Source organism: Micropterus dolomieu, linkage group LG12 (genome assembly GCF_021292245.1).
Source record: "Micropterus dolomieu isolate WLL.071019.BEF.003 ecotype Adirondacks linkage group LG12, ASM2129224v1, whole genome shotgun sequence".
NCBI lineage: Eukaryota > Metazoa > Chordata > Actinopteri > Centrarchiformes > Centrarchidae > Micropterus > Micropterus dolomieu.
The window spans coordinates 16,740,456-16,758,250 of record NC_060161.1 but is presented as its reverse complement, the minus strand read 5'-3'; the positions used below and the strand labels follow the sequence as shown (position 1 = coordinate 16,758,250).

General features: G+C 44.7%; 1 protein-coding gene across 2 annotated transcripts in view; it reads right to left on the bottom strand.

Annotated features, from left to right (window-relative positions):
• The window catches only part of ppargc1a (peroxisome proliferator-activated receptor gamma, coactivator 1 alpha), a 36,445-nt gene extending 20,106 nt beyond the window's left edge, over positions 1-16,339 (bottom strand). For both annotated transcript variants that reach the window (XM_046064600.1, XM_046064601.1), the window contains exons 1-2: positions 16,146-16,339; positions 13,041-13,220 (exon numbers count right to left, since the gene is read on the bottom strand). In XM_046064600.1, coding sequence (XP_045920556.1) covers positions 13,041-13,220; positions 16,146-16,193 — 228 coding nt within the window. In that variant the 5' untranslated portion in view covers positions 16,194-16,339. The remainder of the gene's footprint in view (positions 1-13,040; positions 13,221-16,145) is intronic.
• Positions 16,340-17,795: the final 1,456 nt, after the last annotated feature.

Below are 17,795 nucleotides of genomic sequence, written 5' to 3'. Positions count from 1 at the left end.
CAATGCTCAATATACATCTCACCTTGCAATACTATCCAAATGGGCAAAGGAGAATCGACACATTTATTTATTAAATTCACGCTACTCTACTCAATAGTCAAAAGTCTTTAGCATGCAGTGTTCAAGAGGAATTTAGGATGCTGGTTAATGGTGGAGATTATAACTGTGTGAGAAGAGAGATGAATATTTAGAGAAGGATAGTGACTGTGAGGGGAAAAGATAGATGTCAACTATCAACATGGGAGGTTCACCGGGGATAATAACTATGCATGTATGTAGGGGAAAAAAACAAGAATAGAGAGAATGTACTGTATATAGATGAATAATAAGAATGAGATGAATGCAGCTTGCTTGACAAAGGGGTTTGTGTATTTGTGTGTGTGCACGGCTGTACATTTGCACAGTGACAAGTGACAACAGGAACTGTAAGTTCCAGGACCATAAAAGCCCAGGGGACCTGAAGACAGTGGAAAGATAAACAGCATAGTCACCCCGGGGTGTTCTGTGGCCAGCCCAACAAGAACAAATCCCTTTATGCACATGGCAGGATTATCATTGCGCGGCGACTGAGTGTGGCCATCATTATGCCAAGGGGGCCACCAACCTCTCAGATACAGCAATATACCTCAGAAGACTCAGATTGCCATGTGCACAAAATTCATCCACCCACTTGTTTCGGTCTACCCCACTGAATTTACACAATTACACACCCACCATGGATGGCACTTTCGGAACAGGTTTGGATTTACAAATTAGATAGTGGCCATTTTAATGCCCCCTCCTCACACACACCTCAATTTTCATATATAGATGACACAGATATCGTAGACGTTCAGTTAGCTAGCTAACAGTGAGGAAAATGTTAATCTGATGTTCAATGAGTAGATTTTCTCCTTACAACATGAGCACTCAATCATTATTAAAAAATGATAAAGGGGACATATTTCACAGAGATAACACGGCGTAGACAGGGGCCATGCCGCATTGGCAAGCAAATGCCTTGCAGGAAATTGCTCTGTATGAGGTGGCATGCTGTTTAATTACTTGCTTCAAATCCACTGTGCTGGAACCCTATGCTACTGAAATGTTCTCCATTTTCCAGCATCCCAAGTTATTACCTGAGCGCTAAGCGGGTAGGTATTAACAACTGATAAATCCGGATTCTTTTCTTAGCCCAAACATACATCCTCGCATGAGAAATTGAAAGTGGGATCATTTTAGATTATCACAAATGAGTCTTTAATGAGCCAGCCATCTGTTTAGGTCCAACCGCACCAACTATCCATGCAATGCTGTATTTGGGTGGGGCTTTACTCACCTCTCTCAACAAAGTTCAAACCTATACGTTCTGTAGAAATTGCAGTCTATGCCACTGTGTGACACTAGTTACCTTAAAAGTTGAGAGGGCTGTGCAAGCTTCATTATGTCATGGTTTGGAAAGGATTGGGGAATTTCTGAGGCTCAAATGTAGCGATTTCAATCCTGTTTCAAAACCCTCCACCAATTGGCAAGCTCCCACAAGGCAGACTGTATCCCCAAAGATAACCCAGAAGGGACTCTCATATTCTGAAAAAGACACTTGTAAAACCCTGAGTCGTGACGATCATGCTGTAGCCGCTGCTGCAGCTCTAGTGGAGGCACTCATAGGCCAAGTGGGGATTTGAGAAACTGGGGTAAAGAGCAAACCTCACTGATCATTTCTACCCTGGAGAGAGAGTGATCTAATAACCTTGTCCAGGAGGGCGAGCTTTTCCGTGCCAGCTTACAGACCACACCTTGCAGAGTTTTTGCATCAAAGTCAATCTGCTACCAGTGACTCACTTGCCCCTTGTATATTTATAAACAAAATCTCTGTGTGGGTGGACTTCAGGAGCTATGGCACCCAAAGGGGGTGAATAGGGGCCAGAATAACCTGCTGACGGCCATGTCCACTTATACTGATTACTACAGCAGCTGGTGAGAGGAAAAGAGGGCAAGAAGAACAAAGAGAAGAGAAAAATTGTCTCTGTGGGAGCACTTCCTCGCCCATCCCGCTTAATGGACCTCACCGAATTAAAGAGATCTTAACAATCCTGGGCTAATTGTGGGATCACAATATATTAACCCCGCTCCAATTCTAAAGGGTGCCATTTTGTGGCTGTTTTATTCCAAATGCTTCAATTAGCCATAAAGCATGCTGGCAAGTGCTGGCAGAGATTCTCTCCCCCCTCCTTCACCCCATCCTCCCCATGTCAGAGAAAAGAAAGCCAACTCCAGTTGTTCATTATTAGGTGAGGCCCTTTTGTTATCAGGCTGGCTGTCTTTGAGGTTGTCCTTGCCTTTAACTCTTTTATTGAGTTCCACAGCACAGCATTGTGTTCCAGGAGATACTATTCACACAGCTGATAACGGGAGGTGAAGTTTTAAACAAACACTCACTTTTGAACACTGAGGCAAATAGTAATTAAATAATTAAATCTGCTAATTGCTTCGCAAGGATCCAAGATCCTGAGCAAATTTGCCAGGGATCATATTACAATGAGCTTTTTGGGGCAATACATCATTTACGTGTTAAAATGAACCAAATGTGTTGTGAAATGCCAGAATGATAGACCTGATCACTGAATAACACCAAGATGAAGAAGTTTCAACAGACTAAACAGCCGCACTGTTATCTTCAAATGAGAGGCAGAACATGTGGCAGACACTCTGGATGTGGGAAGATAAAATATCTCCCATTAAATGGGTCATCTGGTATTTAAAGTACTGTTTATTTTCACTGTCTCTTTCCTTTTCTCCTTCTGCAGATAGAGGAAGAGCATCCAGTTAGTTCAGACAGAAAACATTCTTAATAAATTGGCCCCCAAATTGCGTGGCGGGGTTAAATCTTCGCCTTGACAATTTAATTGCGTTGCTTCATCTCAATCTTTTTTTCCCCCTCTGCTCTCTGCTCTGTCAGATTTCCAAAGCATTCCTTTGGACGAGGTTAAGCGACCAGCCAGACCTAATCATGGCACAATCAGAAATTGTGGGGGGTATGTGTGTGTGCCGTGCGTGCGGGGGTAGTATCAAGTCGTCACATCTTGACTGTGCCAAGAAAAGCAGCCTTGGATTTGATAAACAAATAATGTCATTCTGTGTTATTACCCCCGGCCCCCAGATTTCAGAGGAAATAAATCAACGTCAGCCTTGCCGTTAAGGCGTTAGTCAGGCCTGACACGTCGGCCGGTCACACAGGCACAACATATGGGAGCAGAGAAGGAAGAGAGGCAGGGAGGGTAAGGTACGGCACGATGCACGGCGGAGAGACAAATCATGGCAGCCGCCAGAGACTTCTGGTCATTTAGCATGAGCTTACTGAGATGGAGAGAGGGTGATTATGGCCTATACGGAGCGATGAAACCATTCATAACACTGTTAAGTCCCTGTGTTGTCTGTCTCTGTGTGTGTGTGTGTGTGTGTGTGTGTGAGGCGGCGGCGGCGACACAGTCTGACGGTGTTCCAAATCATAAAACTAAATGTTAAACCTCCATCGTGGCCAGGACTGTGATTGGCTACGTAACACATAGCAGTGAGGACAGCAAGGCTCCTATCGTTTTCCATCTGACTACAGTCAGTAGAGCATCTTTTTATTCTGAAAGAATTTCCCAAGCAAATGATCATATGGACTAGATATAGAGGGTCGACATGTTCTGGACACAAAAATCAGTACTGGAAGTCAGCGGTACGTCTCTTCCATTGTCGCCACGGGGTTCAGTAAACATTCTGGTTTATCACAATGGTTTGAGCTGTAAGTTGTTAAATCTTGTACCCTCTAAATGCAGACAAGATTGTCCAGTCCAAGCACCAGGCAGCTGATTTTAGGCTTCTCCATCCTACTTAGCTATAATACCACAACTGGCCTTGTGATAATCCCTTCGCCCTGGCAGGAATTCACTATTCTGTGCCTCCATTTAAACAAAAAATGGCAGCTCTTTGAGTGAAGAAGAAGTGCTGTTGCAGGAGCTGACTGTTTACTTGCCAGATGTCTGTCTCAGTTTAGAAGGCTATGTGAGTTATACATCAATGAGGAAATGGTTCGGCCCATCAATGAGGACCGGGACGTGTGTGTGTGTGCAGAGATGATGCGTCTCCTGGGAACCATTTGAGACTGTTAGAGCACTATCAGATGAGCTGATGGGGGAAAGAGAGAGGAAAAGAGAAAGTGAGAAGAGGCGATATCTGCGTGTGTGTATGTGTGTGTGAGAGACAGACAGCAAGCCAAAGAGAACTGTTGTTACACATCCTGACACAGGCTAGATCCGATTGAGACACCTACCCAAGGGATGTTCACAGTGCTGTTCTTTCTAGTTCTGTGTGGAAAAATCCTTTGACCGGTAACCCTGCTGCTGCTGTTGCTAAAACTAACCACCTGAACTCTGTCACACAACCGCTGAGATCAGCTGAGGCTGTCACATGCCTTCAAACCCACCAGGCGGCCCTTTGTGTCTATCTTTAGGTCAAAAATTATGCAGTAAGTTGCGCACCTTTACACAATAGTATACACAATCAAAAAGATTTGCAATGACCCCGGAGACAGCAGGACGTAAACCACCACCGAAACGTCATCCTTATAGATCTATAAAAAAAATAATCGAATAACTTCCATTTAAACACAGCATAAACAGCATGCACACTTGTGTTCATATCAGCCCACGGGGCATCCTTACACAGCTATTCAAACAACCGATAGGACCACAGGGGGGTTTGGTGTGTCCTGGTGGAGCCCGCCCATCTACAGTGCTGCCCCAAGCTGCTGTTGTTTTCCTACTCCAGCCGTCCAACAGATGGTCCAAGCAACCGTTTGCTAACACCACAGAATCACACACCATCATAATGATTGGACACTCACTCTTTTGTTTTGGCAGCTACTTCCCAATCGGCTTGGCACGAGGAAGCACTGATTGCTGTGATTGCTGTGATTCTGACGGTCACAGCAGGACGGGGGAGAAAAACAGAGATTTGGAGCCTCGAATAAGGAATATTCAGCTAGATGCAGAGATGAAGAATGGCACTTCCCTCTGCTTTTTTCGTCTAATGGTATGCAAATAGCTATTTGCTTAAGTCGGCAGCTCTGAATGTGCACTACTAAGCAAGGGGCCTTTGAACATACTGTTACACTATTGATAAGGTGTTGGAGGGACATGGGGAGGGCGACAGAGCGAGTGCAGAGAGAGACAGATAAAAGGAGCACAGAGACTGTTTCCAATGTCCATCTCCACACTGCCACATTTCCTGGCTGGCATATAAGTCTGCCATCAGTAGTCAAGCATAGCTATCCATAAAACAATTACACACACACACACACACACACAAACAAACACACACACACTTACACGCACACAGAAGACTGGTCACTTTGGTTTTGACATTTACATAGATTTGCAAGGGGAGCAGAATGGACCAGGACTTCTTGTTTTTCGCACCAAGGACTCAATATTATTATCCGCTGCTGACAGCACCTTTACACACTTACAACCCCACACACACACACACACACACACACACACAAATACGTACACCTGCACACAAATGCAGCTCCTGACCTTTCAGGCCCTGCCAAGCCCATCGAGGGTTCGTGGCGTTTCATTTGTCACAGTAATGTCTTCGTCGGAAAGATGCCAGTGCAAGGAAAGCCGGGGTACAGTGGACAAGATCAAGATATAGTGGTCTACAGTGTTTCAAACAAAAAGGTTTCTATGTCATTGTCCTATTCTACATGCATGTGTGCATTTGATTGGGGGGGGGGGGGGGGGGGGGGGGGGACGACGCAATATCACAAATTTATGGTAATTGAAATGGCAGAATCTTTTGGGGGAAATGCAGTCAATTTGATTCTGCTGCAAAAAAGGTCACCCTATTCAATTTGCACTCAATGCCATACGAGGTGCGACAGGGAAACACCTGAAAGCAAACGATCTTATCAAGACCTCACAGGCTTCACCACTTACCCACTGCATAAAAGCTATTTGCTGATTACTAAATAAACGCATTATCTTTTACCTTGACTTCTGTGTGCGCGAGTGCCTTGTCGCTCCTGGATCCAGGTAGGAGGCTGCCTCTGCAGCATGTACGCTTCTTATCTGTGTCCTGACTTTGTGAGCATGTTATCTGACCAGTTTTTTTTTCTTCTTTGCCTTGCACACTTTCAAGTGCCATATGTGTATTGGCTGCACGTGCAGCGGCAGTGGTCAAACATAGTGGACTTCACAAGCCTTTGCATTTTGTGTGAGTTGTAACGACGTGGTGATGCACCTCTCTTTACAAGTAAAGAAATGAAAACACATCAAAGGAATTGTGCACTTAAGTCGATACAATCCCTACTCGTTGCTGTGAGGCAGGGATACTATGAGAAAAGGTGGGGGGGGGCATGAAAGCTCCCCGGGTCTTTCTTTGTAGCATCAACATCGAATGTTGAGCTGTATTTCATCTTAATCTAGGATCTATTCTCTGTGGAATACTGATCATTTTACCTTCAATTTTGAAAAGGCTCGCCATCGCAGCTTACATTTAACTGAGCATACCCACCACGCCTGCACACACTACTAGACTGTGAAATGTCTGCCAAATGCAGAGTGATCAATGGTCACTGACTACTTCATGACAAGCGTCCAACATTCAAAATCCCCTCCCAATCTGCCCATCAAGTTATTATACAACACAGCCCACCGCCATATGAAAAGAGGTTTGGCGGGCCATGGTATAGCCTGAAAATGGTCTTCTGGAAAGAGCTGATTCACAAGCAGACAATTTTAGAGCTGTTGACTTCCTGAGTGCACCAGTGCTGTCATGGCAGATAAATGCTGCTTTTCCCTTTAGGCGTAATCTAAACCAAATCATATATTCACACACGCAAGTTTTTTGTTTTAAAAAAAGTCAAGTGGAAGGAATGTTTTCTATCTACTGTGACCAAATGTCTGTAAAAGCTTCTGCTTTTAGGAGCTACTGATTGGGCAGCAAGTGAGTCATCCAAGCATCCAGTCACTCATGCTTCAGCAGAGCCTCGGAGAGCCTCTTGAACTATTTGAGGCCTGTGCAGACTTAAATGCTTCAAGGGGGAAATAAGCTGGAGCTATAAGCATGCAGTGCACATCATAAAGCTTAGTTTTTTTTCTACATGGATGACAAAGCTCTTAGAAAGGACTATGAAAGACTGGACTTTCACATGTACAGTGCAAGACTGCAGTGCACACAGCCAAAAATGTGTTAAAATCTAATTATCTAAATAATAATAATAATAATAATCCTTATTTGTAGAGCACTTTTCAAAAACAAGTTACAAAGTGCTTTAACAAGTGTAAAAATAATACAGCATCTGGAGGGAAAAAGATGTGCTTAAATTTTATTTACCTTACAATCTCATCCTAAATAATCTCTTCTCATAATAATAAGTTATCCTCTCTCAATTTGACTGTGGCAGAGCAAGTAATCTTCTGATCTTGTTTTTGCTGACCTCTAGTGTTTCATCTAGAGGTCTTCTCAACTTAAACGTCTCCAAAAGTCCATCATTAATTTCCAACAACACTACTGTGTGAAGTCTCTCTCTGTATTTCAGGTGAGGCTACAGATGCAAGAGAGCAAGCTTCTGACCACACCCAACTACCTGCCACCTTTAAAAAATCTTAACCAGAGGGCAGGTGAGACACTTTTTTTCAATCCGGCATTAAATTACTTTTTAATATTTCCCAGCTCCGCCTGTAACTGCATTATTTTGTTTTTAAATTCACTGCTAAAAGAAAGATTTTTCCTTTCAATTGTGTGAATTATTGTCCAGAAAACTTCATTGGAAGCGCTGCTACGAACACACAGTGATTGACAGAAAATCTGGCACACTACCAGAGCAGAGGGGCTGGCCGGGGCTACTGCCACTGCTGGGCATGTTGGCACAGAATACAAACACACACACACACACACACACACACACACACCTGGGATCGATTGGCCTTTCTTGGAGAGGGGAAGCAGCCTATCGCCCAAGACTGATAGCGCTTCACCATGAATCACAGCACTCACTGACTGAAGACCCATCTCTCTCAGTCCTCTCACCTCTCTTTCTCTCTGTCAAGGTTTCCCCTTTTATGTCTCTTATTCTTGGTGTTTTTTTTAATCAAAACTGGCTACCGCTTTCACTCTTGCCTTTGGACCCCTCTCCCTGTCACTTTGACCAATCAATTTCATCTCACAAACGCCATCTTGCACTCTCACCTCTGTCTCTTTTCGTTGCGTAAGGGCAAGCATATAAACGCATTCTAGGAACCCACTTTTTATGCCTTCCTCCCACTCCAAAGTGTACACTATTAAATAATACAAGGAAGGTTGGTCTTATCGCATGGCATCGTTGCAACATGTTGCAGAGTGTGTGAGAGTATGATGCAAGGGGGGCGGTGGATTATTGGCTTAGTGTTTTGGCTAGGTTTAAGTGAAATAGCCCTGAAAGGCTCTTAGGGGAGATTACCCCAGGTACTAAAAATAGTCACTCCCACCCAGTACACACACACACACACACACACACACACATACAACAGAGCGCGATGAAAGTGTTGTGTCTAGCCAAAAAAGACCACTATCTGATCTTTGTATAGGGTGTCTCAATCACACAAAGACACACATGCACATGCACACGCACACAGTGGTGGCTCCAGTGTGATGATAGAGATGGGTATCCACTGGGGGCAGGGGATCAGCTGGGGCAGGAACACCAAACCATGCCTCAATCAGCAGCAGCAGCCCACTGGGAACGTGGGTTGAGTGTGTGTGTGTGAGTGAGTGTGAGAGCTAGACAGGCAGCCAAGCAGCCACCACCAGACCAAAGGATGTTCCATTGCTCTTTTTCCAAACATTGCCTGAGGGGACTTTTTTTTTTGGGCCATCCCCCCCCCCCCTTGCTCCCTTCCTCCTTCCAGCCTTTCTTTCCAGAAGCGATTGTTGGAGGCCAGAATATATTTGTTTAGCCAGTGCAGCTTCAACTTCCCATCAGCCAGGAACAAATGCTTTGCCTTGGGAGCGAAAAAGACAGGGGGAGGAAAGGAGGAAGGGAGGGAGAGAAGGGATGGCAGACAGCAGAGCCCACAGTGTTGCAGGGCGGTGGGTTGAGAGCTCTTGTTGTGGAGTGGATCTGACAGACGCTCCAAGATGACACAGGCTTGGACAGCCCAAGTCTGCATCTCTGTACTATACGTCTGCGCCTACTTGTCTGCGCTCCCCTCTCATTTGTGTATCTTGAAACAGCATAGCCGCGGGTCTGAAAGCGTGCTTTTTGCCTTCAGTTCGACAGTGATGGAGGATTTCTTCCATCAGACAGTGCAAACAATGTATCAGCACAGTAAAAACTGAAGGGAACTCGAGACGAGGAAAATATGGCGTATTCTAATAAGACTCACTTGAGAAAATCATATTATACAGCGGAATATGATAATTCATCCACCCTTTGCTGGAGCGGTGAACTGGTGCGGGTGGTGTACTCTCAAATGTCAGCATAAATTTGCAAAATAAACGCAACCGGCATTCAGCAGGGAGTAAGAACAGGAACAATAAGGGTCTCTGCTGTGTGTGTGTGTGTGTGTGTGTGTGTGTGTGTGTGTGGGCATGACAATTTCTCTCGGAGGGTCTATGACTCCTGTTTTCAGCACACAGGAGCGGCCATCGCCAACAAGTGCGCGTGCTAATCTACGCTTACACGTGTTCACAGGGAGGGGAAGGGCTCCTTGAGGAAAGCATTTCATCGCAGCATGTTTCATCAAAGCCCAAGCTAAAGATGACCCAATCAATCTAATCTGCCGTTACTTAAGAATAAGCGCCTGAGCATCTGTCCAAAAAGGCAGAAACAAGCAAGACAAAGCGGCATAATGCCTCGCAAAGTCTGTTGCCATCACACACCACATCCTGTTGAAGCTAGATAGAGTAAATATAAAGAGTTTGCAGGACTGACACGACCCACATATGTGCGCTCACGTGCCTTCACTCACTATAGAATATCTTGAGTACTGCTTTAAGCCTGGGCATCTTATTTTATTACCTGCAAAGCCCACAACCTTTTACTTCAAATCCATGGGCTTTAATTTGGGCTAGCACAAGTCTAAGTTTCTCCTGGACTAAATGTCTCTTTCACTACCCATCTGGTCCCATGTCTGTCTGTCTGTCTGTCTGTCTTGTCATCTGTTGGCCTTTTCAGTCTATCTCTGTGCCTCCCTTTGTTTCACTTTTCTCTCTCTGCCCTTGTCCCATTGTCCCACCTGTCCATCTAAGTATCTCCCAACAGTACAGCAGTGACAACATGTCAGGTGGTGAACTCAGCGCCAATTTCTTTATTGCATAATCTCGTAGACCGGCTCAACCTACAACAACTGTAAATGCCTTCACTGGTAGACGTGTGATGTGGCCATGCCGTCCCATTGTGTCTGCCACCGGGACGTCCACATCGGTATGTGAATAAGCCAAAACCACCGAGACACATTTCCATCAATCAAGCAGTTGAAGCTTGACATGAAATCTAAGTGGAGACCTGCGGTTAAAAAGACATTGGGTCACGCGTCTATGCCGTTATCTTTGGCAGTACATTGGGAACGCATTGGAGTAACCACCCCTTAACAACTGCAGCCCAAAATAGACCGCGGACTTTCACGGTCGGCCCGTTTTGAAGAGGTGTCAAACACGCTGTGCCAGGAGCGATAGCTGCTCTGAGTGAGTGTGTGTGTGTTACAAGACGGGGTTGTGGTGTATCATTCTCCACATTTCGTGTCAGGGACAGTTTGGACAGTGGCAGGGAATGAAGCAGAAGGCCAGCCAGGGGACAGCTTGTGATCTAGGACCGTATGCTGCTTACGGAACAGAACGCACACATACACAGATAGAAATATGGGCTTATTCGAATTCAAACACACACACACACACACACACACACACACACACACACACACACCCACACCTTATACAGGGTGTAAACATTTTTTATTGTTTCCTTTATTATCAAATAAGACTTTCTCTGATGTGACAACTATATTTCAGGTCCTAACTGTACTGTATAACCAAGTGAAACTCTGTTAACTCATTTGCTACTGTCTGTCTCATGGAACTGCAACCTGAATAAAAGCCCCAACTCAAGAAAAACAGTAGGTGTTTGTCTGTCTTAGCTGCAAATCATTTCAACAGTTAACATACTTGAACTAATGAAAGCCAGTTCAAACTTCCAGGGAGTGTGTTGTTTGATGGGGGACTAAAAGGGGGGCCTCAGCGTGACAGCTGCATGCAGCTGTTACACGTTACTCAGGGCAGCATTGATAACCTGCTTGTTTTCAAGAAAACAAAGAATACGATGGCTAGTTAACATTAACATGTTCTTTAATCTTCAACTTTTGATTGGGTGCTCCTCTGCCCTGCAGAGGCCAATCAGGGGGGCGCAGGAAGTACAGCCCCAGCTTTCTCATCCTTGCCGAGCAGCAAATTTTCCCCTGTCAGATTAAGTAGGATTAGTTGGGTCCTGCCGTATGATGAACTGAGCACTTCATATGGTGACTTGAAATTTTCCAAAGATGGCCAAAAAAAAACCCTGGTCAGGGAAATGTATTACTTGCTTTGAAACCCCAGTTTTCACTGCTTGATTAGAAGCCATTCCATATCCTCAGCATAACACAATAGCTGCTGTGAAAACATCACCCGCTTACTGCAATGTACAGTATCCGTGTGGATGCAAACACGTGCGGTGGTGTGCAGGAGCATGTGCCCATGCAGGCACACAAATACAAGCGCTCTCCCACATTGAAAGTCACACACAGCTTCTTGCTCAGAGCTACTTTCCTCATCAGGGTCCTCAGTGGGTGCTAAGTTCCATTGTGTTTTAAAATGACACACACACACACAAGCACAGACACACGCACTTGCATACACTCTCATTGGTATTTTTATCCATCCCCAGAGCCACTCGGTGGCTGCAAGCCATATCACTCTCAGACGACAGAGGAGCCACGGTCACACCAGCTAGTACTTAAGGCCCCCCTTCCTGTGTGTGTTGGGGTGGTCCACAGAGGTAGAATGTGATGGGATATAAAGAGACTCTGAAAAAGGTGGTGCTGGGAGGGAGGAGGTCAAACGTGGAAAGAATTTAGTCTGTTATCAACTGTTGCTTGCAAGACCCACACCTCCACCCTACACACAAACACAGAGACCCTGAAAACATGGCAACATAACAGGGCCAAAGGCGCGCGTGCACACACACACACACACACACACACCCTTCTCAGACAGGATTTTTCCTACTGAGGCGAAGCTAAAGCATCCAATCTCAGTCTTTCTTGTCTATCTCTGGCACTGATAACAGCTTATAATGAACTGGGGACTAGAACTCAGTCCCAAGACTGATGGCTTTATGGCCCTGGCCAGATCATCACCCTCTGTGGACTTCGTTTGTCGCCGGGTGAGAAACAGAAAGAGAGAGTCAGATGGAAAGAGAAGGATAGGAGGAGACAGAAAGAAGAAACAAAAAGGAAGAGAAGAAAGGGGGAAGCAAAGATTAAAGTTTTACACTCCAACCTTTGAGAGGTGTTTTGCAATACAGTCCAGAGTTTACTACTGGAGTGTTCTTTCAGATGTGTGCCGCATTACTGCCTCTAAGCTGAAATAAATGCTCAGCGTTTTGATAAGGGAGCCTTCCGTCGCGGCCACGATCCAAACAAGGGACAAAGGTCCTCATGGGCTTATCGTTCTTCACGTTATCTCCTCTTTTGTACTTCGGAGCAATGTAAAAGCATGTTTGTAAACTGGTAACAGTTGTACAGTTTGTTTGGCTAGCAGTCAAGAGTGTGATAACGTGTTATGTTTGCTAGGGCATGTTATTATTCCAGCTCACTCCTGACCCCAGGGAGAGCATGTAATGAAATCACTGTGGATGCACAGATGTTCCACAGCACCATAATGCTCGGAGACAGCAGCTTGCCGTGTTATAAATGACCAAGTGCAATAAGAAAAAATATTGATGAAGGTGAGGAAAACTAAAATATATAGATGCTGTGATAAAAAGCTTTACTTACCTCAAAAAGATTGGACGCCTCGTTGCCATACTGAGCGGAAATGATCTCTGATTGGTCGCTGTACCATTTGAGGCCACCCAGAAAGCTGTCTGCATCTAAGTCACTGACATCCAGCTCTGAGAGGTCCAGTTCAGGGAGGTCTGGGCAGAGGGGCTGGTCTTCACCAACCAAGGCAGCGCACTGGAGAAAAAGGAAATATGGATATAGTCAGATAAAACTGCTTTCATATGCTAATTAAGACACTGAGATCTTGGTGCCAAGTTTGAAAACAATGGGGGGATCACAATCTGGACGGGCGTCTAAAGTCTTCTTAAAACCTGCTGTTGAGCCCTAAACAAAGGAAAACCATACATTTGTATAACACACAAATAGTAGCTTCTACTCACAATGACAAATTGTGATTTGAACATGTCTGCCACTTTCATGTGACACACTTACTGGCTATAATTAATTCATAAAACCTTTATTACTTCCCTCACTATTACTCTATCGATTATTATCAGAGGAGGGTTTTCTTTTTGACAGGCAGCAGGTCAGCTCGTTTGGCACATGCAACACATTTCCATTCTGCCTCTATCCAACCTGCCGTACACCGTGTCCTCCTACCACTGCTCCCCCAAGCACTGCGATTGGTGCTGGCCTCCTCGCTGCTAAATGCTGCCTGTTGACATTTTGTTATTCACCTGCCACTTTTATGTAATCTAGCCAATGTGTTACTGTACGCTGCAGCTATTCCTGCTTCCTCTCCACACAAATCATCAGCTCTGTTCCGGCTGCAAGTGAGGGGCGTTGGACTGGAAATCAACAGGGATTTGGTAATGTGACATGGTGTTTTAGCGGGAGGGGGAAGAAGGAGGCAACAAGTTCACAAAGCTCAGCTAATTTTGCAAGATCATTTTAAGTGTATGTAGAAGCCCTATTCCTTGATGTTGCGCAGTATCAATTACTTTTGTCAAGCTAAATTATACTCATCATTATGAATAACGTGCTCATTTGAGTATGCAACCACCCTGGAAGAAAACCAACAGCTGGAATGAGCAAAAGTCAGGCAGACCTTTGTCTGTGTTCCATGCATACTTTAAGATCTACAGTTGGTGATCATTAAAAAGGCAAGAACACACCACAGTCGAGGCGTGTTTACACTCTGTGACTGTGCACATGCAAATCCAAGCCTGAGAAAACAGCTTTATGTCTACTGTCTAATAGGCAGCACACTCCTGATTTAGTTGCCAACACGTCAGCCGATGTGTAACGCTACAGGATGGCCTTAAGACAGATACATGATGGATATCCTCGGGCGAAGCCAGGAGGTATTTGGCCCGCAGAGTGAGGAGGGATGAGAGTCGGGTTCGGCTTAGGGCAAAGCTGGGAGACGGATGCTGTGCCAAGTAGGAAAAACCGCCCAGACACCGGTGTCACAGTTCATCTGTCGTCGGATTCGCACCAACACAAATACACGATGACATAGACTATGATGAGACAAATCCGTTATGTTACGACCGCAACAGCGAAGGGGACAGACTCACTGCGTCTTAGGCTTCCCCCTGCAGTGATCTAGTCTGACACGGCACGGAATAAAACAACAACAACAACAACAAAAAAAACGGTAGCAAAGATATTCAGAGGCTGGACGTCCTATGGCCCCTTATCTTATGGACTTCTTGGTTAACTAATGAAATAGCGCCGCCAGACAGACAATCAGGGCGCACCACAGCGCTCCAGTGATTTACGCACACATCGCACATAAAAGCACCTGCTAGGGGAAGATTATTAGATTAAGGGCTGTGGTCCTGGATGGCAGCTCTATCATGGAAAACAGTACGGTTTTATTACGTATTACTGAGTCTACATGCACACATTGCATAGAATGTGTCGAAAAAGATAGACAGATTGACAGATAACTAAACGCTATCGCTGTCCAACGGTGAAAAAAATAACTCTCTCCAGAAGCCTAAAGTGACAGAGCATGTGTATGCACCGGGGATTAAAGTACAAAGGGATGGAAAAGCAATCCCTGAATTGATCGGAATTAACTGATCCTTACTTTTAGTTCGTTACTTAAAAGTAAAGGCAGTTTTCTTTCTCACATTCTCATCACGCAGCCTAGATAACCACATCTATGCAGCCAGACTGCAGTCACATCATGGGTTTACTGTGAAAACCTTTCGGAAGCATCACTGAGCTCCTGTGTGCAGACAAGTACCTAAGTATAGACAGGTTGACTTAAATGTCCGTAAGCTGGACGAACTATGTAAATTACTGGGGAAAGGGGACGAATAAGTATCCTTTTGATGTGCCTTATCATCTGTATGCACTTTAATCAGAACGGTTAGGAAATGGTAAACTACATGAAACAGACGACAGGGAGCGAATGGGAGCTAATTACTTGGATAAAGAGATTTTTTTTTAAATACGCAGAACATAAAATGAAATTCGCACAAACATTAAATTTTTAAGTCTGGCTGGATGCGTTGTAGCTCTCCAGCCGGGATGTTGGCATAACAGCCGTGCCCGGTACCGTTAGTGTTAAGATGCTCCTGCGCAATGCCAGATAGCGGTCCATCAGTGTGGACAACCTTTGCTCTCGCCTTTGAAAATAGCATGCGCTACCCCGACACAGCACATCAAAGGGATTGTTATCGTCTATGGATTTCATGCGTCAGCGAAATACCTGACTTTGAGACATTTCAGTCATTTCGGCATAAAAACCTTCTCGGCCCCGGAGCGCATACAGTCCGCGGCTGGAGAGAGATCCGCCAGCTTGCAAACACTCGCTCCGACTGAACAGAGATCCTATGAGGAAAGCAATGGTCCCGAGCCTGTGCACGCATTACAACGACTACACCTTTAACTGAGGTGAAAAGGGAGAATCCGCACATTCTCTCCGCTTGTCATATATTCCCGTGTTGTATATCCCCCGCATCCTCAACTGCGTTCAGACGCGCACTACACCGGCATGCCACCGCCAGCACCAGCAGCGGAGGAAGCGTAGACTTATGTGGAAATCACTGTCTCGGATAGTCAGTGCTGTCCAGCGTTCCAGTGCAAAAAGAAAGTCCAGGGGTTTGGGAAGATGACAGAAGTCGGATTTTTAGATGCGCTCACCTCTAATTCTCTCCACACCGAGTCCTGGTTACACCTGTCCCACGCCATCCAGCCACTGAATGACGGTCCGAAAAATTACAAAAAAAAGAAAAAAAAGAAAAAAGAAAGAAACCGAGTAAAAAAGAAATCCACACACGCTTCACACTCGCTCTCACACAGGCAACTGCTGCCCCTCGCCGAGAATGAACCGAGGGCACCTGTCTTACAACTGCTTTCCATCACATGACAAAGCTATTAAAAGTAGGCAGGGGAGTGACTCCGCGTCCACACTACTCGCCAGTGACGCGCAGCGAGCAGGCGGGGTCTGGCTGCGCACATAGTAAAATCCTCTTCGTGCACTGCAAAAAATGTCCATCTTAAAACCATCAAGGTCTATCTATCTAGACTGCTATATTCAAAAGTAAGCAAGACATTCTGCCTTCAGGGTGAGACACTGTTTCAGGAATTTCAACAAACAAGTAGACTCCATTTACTACCATAAAATATTCCCTGAATGAAATTCTTTAAAAAATCTGGAATTGAACTCAAGCTTCTGATCTCAGCTTTGTTGTAACATATTTAAGAAACACATTTTTATGATTGGGGGGAATTTTTATAGGCGGTTTTTTTTCCTTTTCTTTTTTTGCAGTGTGAACGGTCAAATAGTCGCAAATGAGCATACATTTGGTGTTGTAGTTTTGAGTCTTTAAACTAGAAAAAATTACAGTGGCAACACAGACGGACATTCAGAATCACTGGTCTTTTTTGGCAAGCTCCCACTAAGAAATATTAATAGTTTAATATATTTGATAATTTAAAAGACAGTTACCCCTTTTACAAAGATGGTCCCCTGAAAAAGTTACCGCAGCTTTCGGGATTCCTCTGCAAGAATGCATAAGGTATTGAAATCCCTGCACCCACAAACACACCATGTAAGGTAGAAAATAGTCACCGATGTCTTTCCAGAAATGCGGAAAAGTGGGAATGATCATGACCTATAAAAACCTAGAGCAATGTAAATTAAAAGTAGTCATAAAAATGAGTTTATAAGAGCAGGATTGCAATTGGAGTCTAATCACATTTAAAGTTTCAGCAGTTCAATTACAGGTTTTTCTCGGCACTAATAACCCAGCATCGAAATTTATGTTTAATTAAACTGTCACTCATTTACAGGATAATTCGTCCCCATTGTATTGGCCCTTTCCCCAATTGACTCCAGACAAGAGTGTAACCTAAAATGCCAGTGTTTGGCGTGTAGGGTATCAAAGACGGTAATTCAGTATTCCTTTGTCCATTCAGAAGCAATAAAAAAAGGACAGGTGGCAGTATCATACATGTATACAGTGTCAACAGAGCGTGTATAGGCAACACTACCTCAGCGAAATAAAAAACAAAGCTCTGTGGACATTTCAAACAAAGTGGGGTTCTGTCGGGTAAACTGACAGCCTTACAGCAGGAGGAAATCTCTTTCAATCCTAAATGTGGCTATTTCCTCTGTTCACACATTATTCATAAGTTATCATCAAATAGTACTTGTAAAAAAGGATGATCTTTTCTGTCTTTTCTGTCATTATATTAGGACAGAAGCAACCCTGGCACTACCCCTAACCCTAACGTCTGACACATTTCTGTAATAAGAAACTCACTCCATGGAGCATGCTAACCCCAATC